General features: G+C 31.3%; 1 protein-coding gene across 2 annotated transcripts in view; it reads left to right on the top strand.

Annotated features, from left to right (window-relative positions):
* The first annotated feature begins 1,561 nt into the window (after positions 1-1,561).
* Positions 1,562-20,743, top strand: part of LOC126743363 (dual specificity mitogen-activated protein kinase kinase 7-like) — a 33,914-nt gene continuing 14,732 nt past the window's right edge. For both annotated transcript variants that reach the window (XM_050450413.1, XM_050450412.1), the window contains exons 1-9: positions 1,562-1,838; positions 5,861-6,117; positions 8,716-8,940; positions 9,000-9,179; positions 9,239-9,459; positions 9,532-9,675; positions 18,935-19,346; positions 19,780-19,975; positions 20,049-20,244. In XM_050450413.1, the coding sequence (XP_050306370.1) occupies positions 1,730-1,838; positions 5,861-6,117; positions 8,716-8,940; positions 9,000-9,179; positions 9,239-9,459; positions 9,532-9,675; positions 18,935-19,346; positions 19,780-19,975; positions 20,049-20,244 (1,940 nt within the window). In that variant the 5' untranslated portion in view covers positions 1,562-1,729. The remainder of the gene's footprint in view (positions 1,839-5,860; positions 6,118-8,715; positions 8,941-8,999; positions 9,180-9,238; positions 9,460-9,531; positions 9,676-18,934; positions 19,347-19,779; positions 19,976-20,048; positions 20,245-20,743) is intronic.

Here is a 20,743-nt window from a genome sequence, read left to right as displayed (position 1 = left end):
ATTAAAGTTAATACAAGAAAGAACATAATGGTAATATATGTACTTACCTTTATAGCCTTGAAGTTTGCTGACTTACAAAAACAGAGCAAACCACGTGTAGACTTTATGATAATATTTTTTAACATCGATGCACAATTACGGCGGTCTGCGACTCTCAACTAACTGGCTTAACTAATAAACCAAGCAGATGTCCAGTTTCATCACAGCATACAATAACATTATGTGCTTTATATGCTGTGGTTTCATTGTCGTACTTTGGGAAATGGTGAAGGTATGACGGCGCAACTATTTTAGGAAGTTTTGATCAAAGTTTGACCCGTATTTAAAGTATCCCCATGTTACGGTACTTTTAACAAGTAATGCTGAATTATTTTTAAATCTTTAGTCAAGTCTCTCGGGTGAGCTGACAAAACTCCAGTTGTGAGAACTTTATTATTAGGGTAATTTAAAAGAAGAATAGGCTCTGTTTAATTAAGGTCTTGTATAACTCAGGTATATGTATGCTCTTTTGTACATAACTGACATCTTAAAAAGTCATGCATACTCAGGGCACCAGACACAATATGCAAAATAGTTTAGCTATTGCACGGAACTATAAGCAGGTGAACCTTTAATTTATAGATTACCTAGGGCCAAAATTTTATAACTTAATTTCTTCTTGAATTATAAACAAAGAATAATAAAATGTTTAATGAGAAAGTCAAAAAGTATATTTTCAACCATTTCGATAAGTTTATCTCACTGTCAGATAAGTTCAAGCATAGAATAACCAGACAAACTTCTCTCGTTAGCCTATGGTTCAAGTATTCTGCAGTACCGAGTTTGTATATACATATATTCTAATTATAGTTATAATTATATTTGCCTCACTTTTTAATTTACAACAAAAATAAAAGACGCAAAGTCTCGGTCTGAAAAACCATGTAATCAAATAAATTATAGGTAATTTGTTTTGCTTAAAGAGTTAAGCATCATCAGACCTAAAATATAAAATACACTTTACTGCAAGATAAAAATTGAAAATATTACCTGAATGGTTAGAGACCATCACACACATACACTCTATCTACTAACTAGAGGATAACACTGGGAGTAAAATCCTATTTTGTACAAAAATAATTAATAATATAATAAAAATATAAAAACATAAAAACAAAAATTAAATTAAAGATTTGCTGGTTGATTTAAGGCTATTATCATTTTCTTATGGATCCGATGAACAGTGAATATCTATATGTATAAATAAAGATTAACTAAACTTTTTTTTTGAAAATTAAAGGCTAATCTAAAGTAAAAACTCTAATTTAAAGCTTAACTAATTTTAAGAATCTTACTTTAGGTGCTATTTTATTTGATCCGAAATGGTTTTTTTAAGAAATGTAATAATTCACATCTTTTTCTTGTCACTTAATAATTCTTGATTCTGTTATTCTATGCAACCTTTAACGATCCCACGACCTTATATTTAAGTCAGCAAAAGCGCATTCTAATTTCTGCTCATATGTTGTCGTCATTCTCATCATCTTCGGTTATATCAACCGTCAAGGACACACCCGTCAAATTTCGTCGGTAATTGTCAAATGTCACTTTTGGGTTCTCTTCTGGATTTTTTTTATTTTCCATTTTTCCAACGTTATGTCAAAAAAGAGAAGTTTATTTTTTATTAAAATCGGAAAATCCTAACGTAGAAAAGTATTTAATTTTTGTGATATTTACTAATTTAGTGAAAATGTCCAGCACGGAGCAAAAAATCGATGGCCTGCTCGACAGATTGCAGCAGGAGCGGTCGCCAAGGGGTCCTGGAGGCTTAGCTGCATCAAGACCCACTTTACCCACTCGTAAGGCCTTTGTTATAAAAAATATTAGTAGGACTTACGTATTGTAAATAATATAATAATTAATTCCTTACTTAGTTTCATTGCTTTTATTACCAAATGGTATTGCCCCAAAATTTGGGTGGAAACATCATTTAATTCATTCAGTGTTCCTATGCAAATGTAGTGCATTGATTTATTTCTGAAGTGTTTATGCACTAAAACTTTTACTATAATATTTTATAATGAAAGCTTCCTTAGTCTGAATCCATTTTAAGGGGTCAGTTACTGTTATTGTTTTTCTTAATTTTTTTTTCACCTGCTATAAGTTGCAGGTTACTTGCATACCTTTAGTAAGTACCAGTCACAGATTACTTCTCAAAAAAAAAAACAATTTTTTGGACATTTTATCAATTTTCTCTGTGCCACTCAAGTATATACAGTAGTCAGAATATGGATAAAAGAATGTTAGATTATGGAAAATGTTAGATCAAAATTTTATTGCTAAGAAACTTGATTGTGCCTTTGTACTAATTAAATGTCATTTATGCTATGATACATGCTTTTGGAAAGTTGTTTTCACTACCTATTTCTGAGATTATCATTAGGGCTAGAAGATATAATTAGTCAAATCAAAGAGCAAGTTAGCTTAATAATGCCATCCTCTGTTATTCTTCAAAATAATTTTGTTTCTTCAGGTAAAAACTATTGAATCATTTCTCAACTGATTTAATGTCAAACTTGGACACAAGATAAAAATTATGGTAGTGTTTAAGGGATATTGTAGTGTTACTTTCATTAATACTCTTAGTATGTTTGCTTCTTTTCTTCTTTCTCCTCTTTTTATTTATTTTTTCGCTCTTCTTTTTATTTATTTTAATGGATGATGTGCTTACAATTAATTATTTCTTATAGATATCGAGAATAAAGCTTTTTTGACTACTTTAAATAAGGAAGCACTTCATATTCCAACTTTTACTGATGAATTTATTTGAAATGTAACTTAAAAGATCTCCAACCTCTAATGGTTGTGGAGAAAAGAAAGGTGATCCTAGCCAAACAATACTGAAGTAAGGGGTAGCAAACTTCTTTAAAATCAATTTTCCAGAATTAATATTAATTCCACTAGTTTCTGGAATTATTACCAACTCTTGAAAAAAAATGACTAATGACTGAAGTTAGTAATTCATAAATCTAGTATTAAAACTAAACTTCTAAAGAGTAAAAACTATAAAATGAATCAAGTATACTTAGTTTACAGTAGGTATTTAAAAAAAAACTGAAAAGAAGGAACCTTATTTTTATTGGAAAAAAAATCGATATAAATTAAATCACCACTGAAGTATATCTCAAGTATATTGGTATTCTATAATCTTTTTAACAAACTTTGAATGATATTAGGTCTAATTCACTTTAGTTTAAAATGCAAGGTGTTTAGAAAAATAAAATGATGTGTGGACTTTTCTGATTTACTATGCAGCAAAATACCATAATTTATCATAACACTCTTAATTTTTATCTAATTTGAAATGAATGTCACTGTTCATTTATTAAGTTTTTGAGTGTAAGTCCAGAAATTACTTACAAATTTTAAACTAATTATTTTTAACTAATCATTTCAATTCCATACTAATTCCCAAAAATTGTATTCTAAGACTTCTTTATGAAATATTCCTTGTTCTGAAAACAGATAACCTTTAAGTGTTAGTACCAAAACAATAAGAGCCTTACAAAAATTTAAGCTGTTTTATGAAACAATTTTAGGAAAGGCAAAAGAAACATAAAGCAAAGTTCATAATTTGCAAAAAGTTTTTTGAATTCAATCCTTTGCAGATACAAAAATCAGAGCAAAAACATGCATAAATACAAAATATCATGGTGAATAATATTTAAAACAATATTCTAATCTGATACCAATGAATCCAAAATAAAAACTTTAGATAATTCTATACCTACTATAAATAGCAAGTGAGATTAAAAGAGATTTAGATATTTAAGTTAGTGTTTCATTTGTCCAATAGAAAAGAAAGCCTACTATTTAGTTAAATAACAATAACAAGGTAATATGCCATTATTTACTTAATAAAGAAAAAACTATACTAAATATATAATATTACATTATACAGTGCTTTCATTTCAGAATAAACCACCCTTAATAACTTCTTAAAAAAAAAAAATTTAGATATAAAGGGGGACATTTAATTTTATATTTGACAAAGTTCTGTCAATCACCTCCTCACCTTCAGTTAATCTCACTTTGATATGTGAAATGGGAACTCCCATCATGTGACACATCATTATAAGCAGCTTCAAAATCTTTTTTTTTTGTTTTTTTTAAGAAGCTAAGTGTGGTTTGTTTTGGAATGAAATCACTATATATTTACTTCTTAGTGTTTCTAGATCTGACCAAAAAGAATTAATTATATTTTTACGTAATTTAACTAGGAACAAAAAATGTAGTATTTTATAAAAAGCTATTGGTAATGTTTGAAGTGAGCACTAACACAAAATAGAGTTGCTTGCTAAAGAAAGTGAACATTATTTAATTGTAGTAGCAAGTTTAAAAGTCTATATATACATATCATTAAAATACTCCTCTAAGACGTAATAGGGCTGAATTTTAAGTTAAATCTATTAAAACTCTTTTTTATTTTAGTACAATTCTGACTGTCACTCTGTTTGATCATCATCACTCTGTTGCTCAGTTTGCAGGGAAAACTGTGTTCTTTAAAACTATTAAAAAAAGCAGCCTTTAAATTAATAAAAGATTAGAATGAGTATGTACAGGAAAAAATTTTGGAACCCATCCTGTTAGATTTAAATAACCTATCCTTAGATATACTTACTACAAGTTTTATTTCTGTCACTATTACTAGAATACATTTTAATTTGGTAATGATGACATCATTGATGGAATCTTTATATATAATAGGGCTTAATAAAGTTATGTTTTAAAAATAATATACAAAAAACAATCTATATTCTGCTACAGAACTATACAATAAGGGAATTGATTGCTCATTCACATATAAAAACAAAAATAACTACAATACATGACAAATATTAAACAACTTTTTTGATTTACGAATTAAAAATAATTAAACCATAAACCTTAGATCCATGCATCATTCAGCTCCAAAAGTTTTTTCAATAAGATAGGTAGATAAATAGATAAATAAATAATATAACATTTTTTAAAGATTACATTGCAGCACATAGGGATGACTTTATTTAAAATCTCCCCCAATAAATTTTTTATATTTTAAACTATTATTGTTATGTGCTATTATGTGAAAAGTATTTTTGACTATGATGATATTGTTTTTTCTGTTGTTTATTAGTTTTAGGTAATTCATAAAGAAACTAAATAGTTACATAGTAAGTAAAGGTAACAAAATATATATATTTGTGCAATATATATCTTGAAATTTTCTAACTAGATGCAGGTGCAACCAGGTACCAAGGTGTTCCAAATAATTTTTTTTTTAAATCAAGATGGTGATGTATTGCTTAGAATATAATTTGGCTTTATAGTATTGGATTATTTAACATGTTCAACAAATATCATCAGGATGTTTTGCAATAAGGACCATTAGGAGTGAACTTGACAAAAAGAAGCAAAAAGTGCCTATTTTGCATTATTTGAGTCCCGTCCCATTTTCTTTATAAGATCAGCTTTTGGGGAAATAGCTCTAAAAGATTATTTCAGTCTGTGTTTGTCTTGCAGAAGCGCGTATTGCAGATATTTATGAACTCTTACATTCTAAGGGGACATTTTATTTTATACATACTAACATCTTAAGGGAATAATTATAGTAACAAATACTTAGTGTTTGTATTTTATATATATTTTTTTATTTTCATTTTTTTTTACATTGTGTTGTCTTTTGATTTATTACTCTCAAGGTCTCTTTGAGAATATGGATGACCTATTTCAAAATGATCAGTTTAGATCAAATTTTAAGCAAAGAATGATTACATACCAGTATTTTTTTGAGAATATTTTTGTAATTTAACTCTGTGTTTTCAAAGTGTTTTTTTTTCAGTAAATCTAAGCCGACAAGGCAGCCCCAACATGTCAAGACCACAACAATTGATCTTGGGCCCACGAAGGAATGACAATGCAGAGACTGAAAACAGACTTAGAGAAATTATGAAGACTAGTGGCGATATCAAAATCGATGGAGTTCTTTACAGAACAGATATTAAAGATATGGTACATATTGAAGAATTAGGTTATGGAACTTGTGGACATGTTGTCAAAATGAGACACAATCCTAGTGGCAAGATTATTGCTGTTAAGGTGAGGGAAGTAGTCTTAATTTCATTAAATAGCAATTATAGAAAAGGCTTTTTTTACAAATATTAACCATCTAATATTACATTACTCAATATAGTGTAATTTATTGTTTGAATCAAACCTCTATAATCTAGCCCAAGAAATGTATACATTATTTGTATTTATTGATCGCCTTCATTTTTGAGAGTCTTTTGTTTGAAATAATTATTTCTGGAAATCTTAACGAAAATTACGAGGATATGAACTCTGCCTCGACTCTCCGTTTACGCAATATGCTTAGTTCATTTAACTTGCAAATACATGTGGACTCACCAACTCAAGTGACTAAATATTCGTCCACTACAATTGACTACATATGCTCTAACCTTCCAAACTCTATAATAAATTGCAATGTTATCAATGCTGCTTTAACAGACCATGATGCTGTTATGTGTAGGGTTTAAAATACCATGATAAATATAAAAGCAAAGCCGAGTTTTGGACGAATATTTGGTAAGAAAAATTATGAGCACTTCTGCAATTTAGGCACCTCTGTTGACTGAAAAACCCAGGTGTATTGCCTAACCCAGTTTCTAATTTTCATGCGAGTGTTTCCACTATTTAATGTTGCTTTTCCCATTGTCAAGCTTACGTCAAAGTCTAGGCTAACAAAAAGTCTTGGCTAACAACAGGGCTTAAAATCTCTTCAAAAAATCTGCGTTCCCTACATACCATCAGAAAGCTTACTGACTGCCCAGTATTTCACTCGTACCTCAATTCGTATCGTGTATCTTTTGTATCAGGCTAGATAAAAAATCCCACTATTCTAAATGATTGAATCAGAGTTCAAACAAGCCAAAGCAGTGCTGGAAAAGAGTGAATGATATCCACAGTAAAAACTACTACAAACATGCTGCAAATTCAAAAATTAATATTGACAAACTCAATACTTTCTTCTGTACGGTAACCCAGAATCTTTATCAAAATCTTACTCCATCAACTGAACCACTTAGTTATCTTACAAATACAATAGTTCAACATTCTTTCTCCTTTTTACCTACTGACTTGGAAGAAGTAATAAGAGTTTTAAACTTCATGAAAAATAAAGTCAGGTGAGGATGGGATCATGGTCAAGATTTTATTTAACTTGCTGGATATTGCTCTAATGTCTCGCTGAAGCGATCAATGTGTCATGGACAATGGGTATCTTTCTGAGTTGTTTGAAGTGCGCCAAAGTGATTCCCATTCATAAGGATGGCAATCTGGATGATCCATCTAACTTTTGGCCTATTTCTCTTCTCTCCACACTATCAAGGTTGATTGAAAAACTGGTAAAATTTCGCATGTCTTACCCCAATTCAAATAGCTTTTTTACCAACTTCCAGTATGGCTTTCCAGAGGGCCGCAATACGGATGATGCCATATACAATTTCTTGAATGATCTATATGCCTAAATGAATAGCGGTTGTGTGTCCGTCTTTTGTAACCTTTCAAAGGCATTTGATTGTGTTAGCCATGCGATGATTTTGCTTCTGAAGCTCAACTGCATATGGTTTTAGAGGCGTAGCACATTCTTGGTGCCGTTCATATCTGGAGGGTCGGCATCAGAAAGTTTTTGTGGGCATTGAGATCTTAGAAAATCACGAAATCACTTGGGGGGTACCACAGGGATCGGTCTTGGGTCCAATTCTTTTTCTTTTGTATGTCAATGATCTTACAAATCTGGACATTAAGAGGAAAATTACCTTATTTACCGATGACACCACAATAATTCTTTGGCATGGATTAAATAGTGAGTCTTTGCATCTGATCCTGATAATGGACCTCCAGAGGATACGGGACTGGTTTGACTCAAATAGGCTGTCATTGATTGAACTTCAGTAAGACCAAAATCCTGTCATTTAGGGGTAAGCTTGGGGATGTGTCCATTGGCGGTAATCAAGTTGCTGAACACTCTAGCAGCTGATTTCTTGGTGTCATCATTGATAATAGCCTTAAATTTACTGATCATTTACTTTATCTTGCTAGTAAAATATCAGCTGGTTGTTTTGCCGTCAGGGTCGAAACTGAAGAGTTTGGTACCGAGATGGGTAGAACTGTATATTTTGTCCTTGTCGAGTCTCGTTTTCGCTACGGTATTTGTTTTTGGGGGAATGCTAGCAATTATCTTATCCAGTCCCTCTTTGTATTGCAAAAGAGAGCCCTCAAAAATATTTGCAAGGCAAAACCTCGCGATTCCTGCCGCCCCCTATTTGCTCGAGAAAACATTCTAACAGTCACCTGTGTGTATATACTGTATAAGTTGCATGCGTCATCAAGAATCGGCATAAATATATGGCAGAGGACCCTAGGTATGTGACACGACAGAGGGGCAATCTGCATTTACCCATTCCAACGTCCGCTCTTATTCAGAAATAAATTGTTTACGAAGGTATGAAGGTATTCAATCACCTGCCATGCAACATTAGAGACCTTGCAACACTTGCTTTAGACATAGGCTTAAAAAGTATCTGACAGAAAAAGTCTTGATATAAAATTCTTTTATAAATAATATAAAATAGCATATAGTTGGATTTTTTATTACACTCATAGTTTTTGCAATGGAATTTAACTGAATTTTAGCAAATGAGACGCTCTGGCAACAGTGAAGAACTAAAACGAATTATCATGGATATTGAAGTAGTCCTTAAATCTGACTGCAAATATATTGTAAAATGTTTAGGATGTTTTATAACGGAATCGGAAGTTTGGATTTGTATGGAACTAATGGACACATGCTTTGATAAACTTCTTAAAAGGTTGAAACAACCAGTACCTGAAGAGGTGTTAGGGAAAGTTAGTGTAGCTGTAAGTTTGATGTTATTTTACACTAGCTTTTAAAATAAATATTGGTAATTTTATTCCAGACAGTAGAAGCATTAGCGTATTTGAAGGACCAACACAATGTAATCCATAGGGACGTAAAACCATCAAATATACTTTTAGACACTAGAGGAAATGTAAAACTCTGTGATTTTGGTATTAGTGGTAGATTAGTTGACTCATTGGCTAAATCACGAAGCGCTGGATGTGCCGCTTACATGGCAGTAAGTCTGTCTTCTTAAATATTCATCTTTAATTTCTTAAAAAAAAACTTTTGTCTCAGCCGGAACGTATAGAACCAGATCCAAAAAATCCAGACTATGACGTTAGAGCGGACGTGTGGTCGTTAGGAATAACCTTAGTAGAACTGGCTACAGGTGTTTTTCCCTACCAAGACTGTAAGACTGACTTTGAAGTACTGACCAAAGTGATTGTGACTGATCCGCCATGCTTACCTGAGGATAAAAAGTTCTCAACTGAGTTTCGAGAATTTGTTAAGTGCTGGTAAGTAGAATCTGTAATTTTAAATTTCAACTTTAGGTACTTTTTTTAAATAATTTTTATATTATTTTATAGTTTAACAAAAGAGAAAGCCCAACGGCCAAAATACACAAAACTCAAAAACCTTCCTTTTATTAAAATGTATCAGGTGACAGAAGTGAATGTAGGCGAGTGGTATGTAACGGCATTGCAAAGGGTCAACGATAGGGCAGCGGCCAGGTATGTGTGATAGCATGGTTTCTGCGTTTCTTAAAAAGATATTTTTCTTATTTTTTTTTAATGCATTCACTTTACTTACCCGTTTCTAATATATTTACTCTAGTTTCTAATAAGATTTACTGCCGCACAATCCTATCTAATTTTGATCAATTTTTTTTTGCAATTTTTTAAAATATTGTTTGGTACATTTGATGAGTGGACACAAACGCTCTAGATTCTTAGAGAATATTCTTTTTTTTTTCTCATAGAGATAGAATTCACTTAAATCTAAAATTACAAAAAAAGGAAACAAATAAAAAATTATGCTTACTTTAAGAATTAAGTTATTCCTTAGTCTACTTCGTATAATAATATATAAGTGTAACATGCACTCTGTAAACTGTAAAATCCTATTATGGTTTGTGATTTTTTCTTACAAAACATAACTAACTTTTAAAGAATTTTTATTTATATAAGGCCTTAACTGAATTATAATATTGATCAATGAAGCAACTTGAGCACAAACTGAAAAATATGGATATTCCATGATAAATGGCAAGCTGTACTAATACCCAAAAAGTTAACTTCTATAACACTTAGATTAATTAATTATGTTTCTAGTTACAGATAAAATAATCTCAATTTAAATCTATACACAAGAATATAATAAAAAGCTTATTTAACATTCCAAAATTATCTACAAACTTTGTATTATATTTTGGAGAATGGAATACACAACAAATTATAAAAATATGGCTTAATATCTGCACCTTAAGGACAGTAACCACAATAGAATACTTAAGCTGCAATACACACAGAATACTCAAGCTACACAAGACTTATATTTTCAATAAAATCAATGTGGTTACGGCTAAAATCGATGCAAATTTTAGATGCTGCTGTATAGCCTTTCTACTTAAAAAAAAATCTACTTCCTTCATCTTACATGATACAAACAACTTGAGGTTAATCCTTTGAAGCCAAGAAGGCGTTGTAGATTTTTTCTTCAATAATTTGCACTTTAAGACTAATTACTAAAATATTTGTTAGTTGTATGATGTAATTTAGGCAAGTTGGATTTGAAATATAAATACAACGTCAAGTAAACCTACTTAATTTACAATAAATGAACAAAAACATTTTTTCAATTTTGCTATTTTGTTCAATATATTTCGGAGTACAATTAAGCACGCGTCGCTTTCAAGATTGATTTCATCTATGGATCCAATTATTTACTTAATATGTGTTTGATCAACGGTTCTGTATTTTTTATACGCTTCATTCTTTATGTAACTCCGAATATAAAAGTCGAGAGGGGTTAGATCTGGTGATCTAGATGGCCAACGAATCGGGCCACATGTCGCAATCCATTTATTCTTAACTACTAAATTGATTTTGAGGGTTCCTGGGATCAGAAAGGAAAAGATTTTCTTGGGACCAATAGTGTAAATTTTTACGGTTCAACATACTTTTCTTTGCAAAAAAATAATCTTTGTCACTACAAATTATATAATTTAAAATACTATCATTTGCTTCATATGCATAACGGTACCAGCTGCAAAAAGCAAGTATTTTTTCGTTATCGCCAGGCAACAATGTTTGTACTGGTCGATACTTAGATGGCACAAATTTGTGTTTTTTTAAGGTCCGCCTTATTGTTCTTTAACTAAGCTCAGCAAGCAAGCATAGTTGAGTTTTCCATATGAGCTTCAAAATATGCCAAAGTAAAAATTTCAACAACCTCGCTTACTATAAATTGGTTCTTTTTTCTACTTCTTTTAAACACGATTTCGTTACTTCTAAATTTTCTGTAGAGAATTAAAAAGTATCTTCGGTTTGGCAAATTACGAGTGGAATCTCTGACAGTACTCTTCTAGCACTCTGTTTTTTCCTACTATTTTTTCGACATACAAGGTAATATTCTAACATATAAAATTTTTTAATATGCGTAAAAGGCATTTTACTAACTTAGATTTAAGAAAATCACATACTTTGCTGATGTCTAGCTGTGAGTATTTATTTATTTTAATAAATTTTTATGGCTACTGTCATTTTATTATCTAAATAATGGTTATTTGTTATGCTCTCAAAAACTTCAAAGCCAACAATTATTAATATCGCTATAACTTTGTTGTTTTTAATTTCAGGCTATTAGCATAGATAATTTTTTTTATTAAGAAAATTATTTTTTTTTTTATTTATGTTAAAATATACAGGGGATTCCATTTAAGAAAAGTACATTTTTCACATTTTCTAGAAAAGTGTCGACTTAATCGGAGGTACCCTGTATAATATTACAATTTAAAAAAATCTTTATAAACTTGAGACCATAAACGATGTATAAGTTAGAAACAGATGTAATTTCAGAAAAGTAAGATAAACTATAGAATTTTGCACACATTCTAATGTTTTTAGCAATAATAAAATAAATAGTATTTATTTTAATTTAACAATGCAAAGAAATATATTTTATATTTTTTAACATAATAAATAAACTTAAAACTTAACCCCTATTGTGTGCATCGTATCGTATTTATAGCATTTTGGTTTCATTATTTTATTATTTAAAAGACCTATTGAAAATTCAGATAGAAAGTGGTATTATATTATTTCTATTCCTCGTTTGGAAATTATGCACATCGCTTTGAAGAGTAAATCGTTTTACATTCTTTCTGACATAACACACTCTCCAGCTCCTTATAGAGGGCAAACCATTGCTCAACTTGAGATATTATATAAGAGTAGATTATTTCTGTATATCAAAAAAGGTAGGGTTTCAAAAATGGACCCCCGAGGCGGATTTTTATGTCCTTTCTGATGACGCTGCCCCCGCCACTTAAACTTTTTGGGTTAGACCCCCCAAGTTAAGATCCAAGCAGCCGCACACCAGATTCATAAAAAATGATAGAATTTTAAGTTTTGAAGTAGTAATGTGTGGAAACAATGTCAAAAGCCTTGCTCAAAGCCAGATATAAAGGGTAATTACTTCGTAAGTGCATCCAAAATTAGCGAGAACATGGTGCCAGATCTACAACCCAGTTGTCATTTTAAGAATCGACCATTCCCTTCAAAGTAGTTCAATATCCTGCTAGCAATTTTTAAAATTCTTTGAGAGGTCAGGCAGATAGTTTGAGACATCCTTCTACTACACTTAATTAAGGGAACAACCATAGTATTCTTTAGAACATCAGAAAATTTATTTTTCATAAAGCAATGGTTCAGGAGGTGAGTCATTGACCCTATTATTAAATTTGTTATACTTTTCAGAACAGACAAGCTATACATATCAATATATTTTTGGTGTTTGATTGAATTTATGCAGTCTCTGGACTTAATTCGTGATACCTGCTTAAAATCAAAAAACTAGACTCCGCTTTAAGATGTTTGTAAGATGGTCGAAAGCTTCAACCTTCTAAGTATTTTTTCATTTCGACGTGATTTGCCCCTGTTTCTGTTTATTATCTTGTACATGCTCTTAATGGGATACTTTGCAGTCTGTATCATTTTATCTGAAAGTGAGAAATTGTATGAATTTCAGGTATTTTATATTTATCTCTTGTAACTACAGTAATGGCCAAAAGTAGATAGAGAAATGGTTTTTTAAAAAAATCAAAGGAAATAAAAATTCCATAATAAAGATATTTAAGTATATTATGAGCAACATAAACATGTATAAAAATAATAAAACATTCTTTAGATACAGTCATCTAATTTGGTAAATAATAAGAAATAACTAAATATACACTGGACAAAAGTAGATAGACAAATTTAAAAAATAACCAATACTCTTTTTTTTCGAAGTATTTTTTTTTAAATACAAACTAAACCATCTACAATATTAGTATTTTGTAAAATATCCATTATTGTCTATTACAGCCTGACATCTACGTGGCGTTGATTCAATAAGATTGTCTATGAGTTTAAAACCAATATTTTTTCATTTCTGTTGCAACCGTTCGAATAATTCACCTTTATTTGAATAGTTTGTATCCCTAATATCACGATCTACAATTTCCCATAAATTTTCGATGGGATTAAGACCGGGTGACTGGGGTCGCCATTTTAAAACTGGTAGGTATTTTTTCTTCTTCAAAAAATTGCTTCATAATTTTGGAGGAAGGAATTTTGGAGAAGGAGGAATGCTTCGGGTCATTATCTTGCTGGAATTGGAATCTCAATGGTAAATCGTCTTTGACATAGGGCAACATAACATCTCTGAGAATATCCCTGTACATAAACCTGTCCATTATGCCCTCTATGCGATGTAACGGGCCCATTCCATAACCTGAGAAGCAATCCCAAACCATCACTGATCCACCTCCATGCTTAACTGTGGGTTTTGTGTACTTGGGATTCAAACGCTGGTCAGAAGGACGTCTAACATATTGAATTCCATCGGAATTAAACAAATTAAACTTCGATTCGTCGCTCCAGCAAACACGTTTCCATTCATGCTTTGTCCAGTATATATGATGACGGGCAAATTCCAATGGGGCTAAGCGATTCTTTTTTGAAAGCAATGGTTTTTTTACTGGCCTACGTGCAAATAGATTCTCTTCTACCAACCTTCGTCTTACAGTCCTTGAGGACACATTACAAATCCTTAGAGCCTGTAATTCTATCTGAATTTGACGAAAAGTCATGAAAGAGTTATTCTGACTAATTTGTTTTAATTTGCGTACAGCTCTAATGTCCATTTTCTTTGGTCGACCAGATTTATTTTTTGGCTCTAATGATCCTGTCCTTTCATATCTTTTGATAATTGCCCAAACAGCTTTTCTTTTAACATCAAATCTACGAGCAATATCAATTTGACGATCACCCGCGCGATATGCATTAATAATGCTTTGTCTTAAATCAAGAGAGAATCTAATTCCGCGTGGCATGTTGCACCTTGAGTTAAAGAGAAGCAATACTATACTAATTTTATTTTATAAATATCTAGACAAAAAAATAATTCCAAAATTGTTTTTGTCTATGTACTTTTGACCAACTATATTTATTTTATTGCTTTATCTGATAGCAAGCAAAATATTTAACTGAAATTAACCAATATTATTGGTATCTTTTTATAGACCACCTTTTTAAATAAGAATAATTTAAAATCTAGGGGACCTGTGGGTAAATCTTTAAACAATTATATGAAAATAATACTTTGTCTATCTACTTTAAGCCACTACTGTATATGTCTGTAATGTAAGTGTATATTGTACTATTATCAAGTATGTAGAAGAAGTAATAATGTAGTTATGAGAACATACAAGCGACGGACGCGAACCTTGCTACAAAACAGAAAAACATTGACTCGGAACGGGTTTGCAGCGGATTCAGGTGGGTAAAAATATAAGCTATTCGTAATTTAGTTAGGTAGAAGTAACACTTCCTGATATTCTTTTTTCATAATAACTTAAAATTCTTTTTCCCAATTATAAAATAAAAATGGGACACCCACTATATACTTAAAATTGTTCTTTGTGATAAAATTTGCCTTAGTGCATAAAATTTGTACATGAGATTAAGTTAAATATTTATCGATAAGAACACGCAAAAAATATATACATTTATAATGCTATATGAAAAAAGCCGTGCTGAATTCTCATTAAATCTGAGCGTTTGTGTCTATATGACTATAATTCTCTATATTAGTAGTAATCGTAGTGAAACTCGTGAAATGTACCTAGAATCAGTAGTAGCGTTTTGGTTATTATATTGATTTAGGAATGACGTCGATGACAGACCGGTAGTGAGAGAGAATGCGGTCCCCGCCGTGCATTAGATTGCATTTTGTTGTGCGTGCCCATCCCCCCACCCCTACCTCCACCTCACTCTATCTATCACGAGTAGGTTTGTATGCATTTTTGTGGTTTATTTTTTCCTTCGTTTATTATTTCCTTAATATTGAAGGGTTTTTCTCATGGTTAATATAACTATAAATTGAATGAAATCTAATAAGGCTTTGTAGCTTTTGTCAGTAACTTGAAATGTTTAAAATCCTTCAATATTTTTCATCAATAATATAAAATTCCTGGGTTAGCATGGGTAAATGTTTGCTAAACTTGTTCAGTTTTGTATTTAATGTAGTCTCGCATTTCATGTTTTATATTAAATTGCATCAAGGACCTTTATGCCTATCCAAATTAAAATACATAATTATTGTTATTAACTAAGATAACTTGCATAGGAAGGTTAAAGGCACAAAAAAGAAACAACAATCAATTTTTACATAGATATGTCCTTTTTGCATTTGAATTTGACAGATATTTGCATTATTTATATTTTTGTGCTTGCCTTTAGTTTGTATTTCTGCCAATTAATGTCGCATTTATCATTTACAGTTGATTTATCAAAATTGGATAGGCATTTATTAAGAAAGAAAAAACGAGAACAAGTTTTCCTAACCTGTTTCTAATTGTATTAATGAAAACTAAAATGCACTTGTACACAATAACAAATTTTGAATTAATTTTTCTTGGTTTGGTATTTCAATCATTACTCATGTCTATAAAATTTTCAAATTGAAATTATACTGATTGTATTTGCACATATTGAACTGACCTAGCATGATGTTTTAAGGACTTTTTGTGTTTAGAACTTCTATGAATTGGTTTAAAGGTTTGTTTAAATTTTTTTGTTTTTTTTTTTTTTTATTTTTTTTTTGTTAATTTTTTTTTGGCCTATCTATATAAATACTATTGCCTTTTTTGTATTTCTATTTACAAAAAAACTTAGTTATATACATATTTTCAATTAGCACGTCCATAAAATTTCATGTTGGTCCAGTTAAATCAGCGAATAATATAAAGACTGAAAACTGTAACAATGATTTTTGTAGGGATCTCCTGTATCAGCAAATTGCTCTAAATAATCAGACTTTCATTACCTTCTTATCTATTCCACTTTTTGTAATTAGATAATTTAAATATAAGTGTATGCTTGTAATATAAGTATACGTTTAATAACTGTTGCTATTAAAGCCATAAAATGTATATGAAATATAGAATGTTGAATTAAAACAAATATAAATTTTTGGGTGCTATTCGCATTTCTTGCTCTGCAAACTGCTTTCCTAGACCCTGCTTTCAGTTTTAAATATCATTAATTAAGTTGTTCGACGTCATGCGTAATCTAGTTGTAAGCTTTTTGTTACATGACTCATGGCTTTTAGAGTCACATAATGGAGTGGACCTCATAAATCTCAGTATAATTGTGTGAAGATATATTTTTAATTTCTAAGTTTTATTATAAATTTCTTAAACATATTCAGCAATAGGGGCACTTCAACAAAAGTTATAATTAAGCTAGGCACATTATACTTTTGTAGAACTTTTATTTATTATCCTGCATACATCACCCTAATTTTTTTGAACAACTTTAAAATTTAATTATTTTAAAATACAAAAACTCACTTTAATATGAAATTTTTAAACGTTTTGGCAATTTAACCTATCCCTTGGGCCTTTAAAAAAAATGTTGTTATCTCATTTGGATGTGTCGCGAAATCAACCAATTCTAATAATGTACTGATTCAATTAACTTTATTATAGCTTCTGAAGTCGAATATTGCTTTAATGTAATTTATTGACTTATTGAAAATATTATACGAGATTCATTGGCTAAGTTCCAACGCATATAAATTCGTGGTGGATGATCATCAGAATCTGTTTAGAGGGCTTACGGTCCTTTAAAATTTGTTAAATTTTTAGGATATGAAGAGAGGAGTCTTGGATCTATGATATTGTTTTTTTTTTTAATTTCTTATAGAATTAATTAGTCAACGCTGGTGTGTGTTTAATAAAAGTGTTCACTCAAGCATTAAATTAACCTGCCCACGAAGCGGTAAACGACAGGTCGCGAACTTCGGCGTTAATTGATGATAGAAACTAAACGCGTGTAGTGGTTCGTCGGTCGATATTGAACGGTCGGGATAATATTAGTCTGGATTAAAATTTATTAGATTTAGATAAGAAAATGTCAAACAAATTGAACAAGAATTCAAGGTATACGGAGAAGATCAGTTACGAATATTACTAACATTCTTTTCTTTGGAATAGTGGTTTTCACATTGCTATGTCCTTCTTGGTAATATGCGGACTAACGAATTTAAACAAAAACTAGAAACAATCATGGCTTATAATTTATTTCATGAAATGTTGAAGAAAACTTGCAACCACTATTTTACCCAAACTTTATCTTTTCTTTTTCTTTCCATTGAGCAGTAACTCTTCTTGCAACATAGTTTTAACTGAACGTGTGTATTGAACTCAATAGAATCGGTCGGTAAATATCATATCCGGCCAAAAATCGCAGTCCAATTACCAAGTAGTTAACTGTCAATAGTTCGCAGGTCAGGATGGACAGTTCCTAGAGGGCCGGCTAACTGAACGAGAATGGGCACTTTAAGTGTTTGAACACTATGATTTTCAAGATAATTGAAGTAGAAAAGCTGAAGAACTCATTGATAGATTTGATAACCTTCACGAATATTTTATACCTAGTGTGTAGGTTTTGATGATACAAGTGAACTTGGGTTAAAAAACGTGAGAATTTACTTATTCAATTGCTTTTTAAGATGTACTAATTTCGATTCAAAGGTACTGAAAAAAAAATCCTGTACACTGGAAAACGTAGTACGGAACTAACCTGGATTTGACTCGATGTTTGTGGTTACTATGTAGCGACACTTGGGAAGACAGTTTTAATTTGGCTTTAGTTATATACTAATTGGTTTTAATATTATATCAAGTATTTTTATTTTAATGCAAATAGTCTTATATTTTTCAATTTTGCCTTGCTTTCGAGATTGTTATCTACTTAGGTGGTCAAAAGGATTGAAATTCTCAATCTAAGTAGTTTCTAAGTAAAAGCCTTTTTACTCTTGCATTCTAAGCTCATATAGAATTCTAAAAAATTTACTAGTGGTAATTTATCACGATCTAAACTGAACTATAGAACTTTGTTAAAATATTTGGTAGACAAAGTACGAGCTAATCCTTCTTTCGCAAACTATGTGTATCTTCTTGTAGGAAAATATATATTTAAATAATAAAAATACTCTAATCGAATAAAATTATAACCTCAATTGGAGTTTTCTTTAAATCAGATCATTAGAATTAAACTAAATTTTTTAAAGCCATTTCCACAGGAGATCTCTACAAAAATTGTTTCTGACAAAAAAAAGCAACTTACAAAAATCTTTTAAATACCAATACTAAAACTAGATCCATAATAACTGTTTATACTTTCGCGAAATAAACTTATACCTTCATATTTCCCGTTATAGGCACCCGGTACGGCAATTCTTTTCAATGCAACAAAAACCGGCACTGTCAAAGTTGCCTACAGCACAAACTATACAAAATGGCAGCCATTTTGCACCGAAGCCAATTAAACCGCTAGTCAGTCAACTTCAGTCGAGATCGTCTGGTCGAGATGAAGATGAAAGAGGGTCGTCAGTAGGACCCCAACAGGGCTTCCACAGCTCCCGTTTGGAGGCGTTCCAGTTGGGCGGTAGTGTTTCACGGCCTGTTAGTAATAATAGAAGCTTTTCTCCACTACAAGCCTATCAGAATCATATTGCTGCTATGCAGCAGAGAGACGAGATTGGTGTAAATAAGGCGTATCCGGTTGGTCTTTGTTCGCCAATGCCTCAAAGGAAATTTGGTGGTGTAAATTCCGGACATTCTTCTCTACCGGTAAGATGATCAGTCGGCTGCTATATTATAGTCAGCCTGGCATTAAAAAACGTCTGTAAATTTAAAAAATCCATGCAGCATTTGTTTTTTTGTCTGTCGTTAGTGGTCTATGCGGATATTTTTATATTTTCTTAATCAATGACTACTGTATACGTATTTTAGCTTTTGTAAATTGCAGATAAGAACGTAGAAATAAGAAGAAAATACTAAAGAATATTTGACTACACTGAGAATAATTCAACATTCAGATTCATCTGCTAAAAAAAGGGATCTAAATAGTTTTTACAAAATTTTCTTTATACTCCAAAAGTTTTGTGCAATAATATTCATATTACTAACTTTATTAAATAATATGTAAATTAAGAAACATTTTTGGTCATTCTTAATATTTTATATCCTCGATTCCTACCATACTACCATAATTGCGTTACAGGAAACCCGTAGCCAAAGCGAAACACGTTGGAAATCACCGATTGGATCTCCTTTACCACTGCGAAGTGACTTTCAAAGTGAAGAACCCCAATACGTCTGTGGCAATACTAGTCCGATAATTTTACAAAGATTTTATCATCAACAAAAACAACAACAATTAATAAAGGAAATTGGAGAAGGGTCAAAAGTAGATCCATGTAAGTATTTATTTCTATAAAGCAAATAAATCAAATGTGGAGTTAAAATTGCGTGAACTATTTTTATTTACAGGTAAAAAACGATTCGCATCGTACATCAAGATGCAACTCTCCGGAGAGAAAAGCGGAAAATCGTCGAGACATCAAAGTCCGGAACCTCCTCCTCGAACAAGTAGGGGACATAGCGCAGGTGACTCGCAAAGTCCCTTGGCTTTACGTAGGGCCTTTTTGGAAACGCATACGCCTAATTCGCCTAGTTTGTCTCGAAGGTACGTTTAATTTTTTAAATTTAATTTTGTATCGCAAATTTAAATATTGTTCATAATGTAATGGCAGTTTGGCCACAGACAAATTTATACTCACATGGAAAACATTTTATTGGCACTTTTAGTTAGCTACAAACCTACTTTACTTCTCTACATAATCGCTGTTCTCTTCTAAGCATTTTTCGTGCCTCTGCCCTAATTTTTTAAAACCTTTCTGCATATAAGCTTGCCGCTTGAAAGATGAACCAGTTGACAACGCCGTTCTTGAGTTCCTCTTCAAAAGTTGTCCACCACTGTTCCAAGTACAAATAGAGGAATTAGTCGCCAAGTGCGAGGTCAGGACTGTCCGGAGGGTGGTCAAAGAGTTTCCAACAAAAATTTTTAATTTTCTTCTTGGATTTGGCAGCAGTGTGCGGACGCTCATTATCGTGGAGAACGATTACGCCAGATGACAGTTTCTCACGTCGTTTATTTTGGATCGCCCCACTCAGTTTGTTGAATG

This window comes from Anthonomus grandis, chromosome 12 (genome assembly GCF_022605725.1).
Source record: "Anthonomus grandis grandis chromosome 12, icAntGran1.3, whole genome shotgun sequence".
Taxonomy (NCBI): domain Eukaryota; kingdom Metazoa; phylum Arthropoda; class Insecta; order Coleoptera; family Curculionidae; genus Anthonomus; species Anthonomus grandis.
The sequence above is the reverse complement of the archived record's forward strand: the minus strand, read 5'-3'. Positions and strand labels throughout refer to the sequence as shown.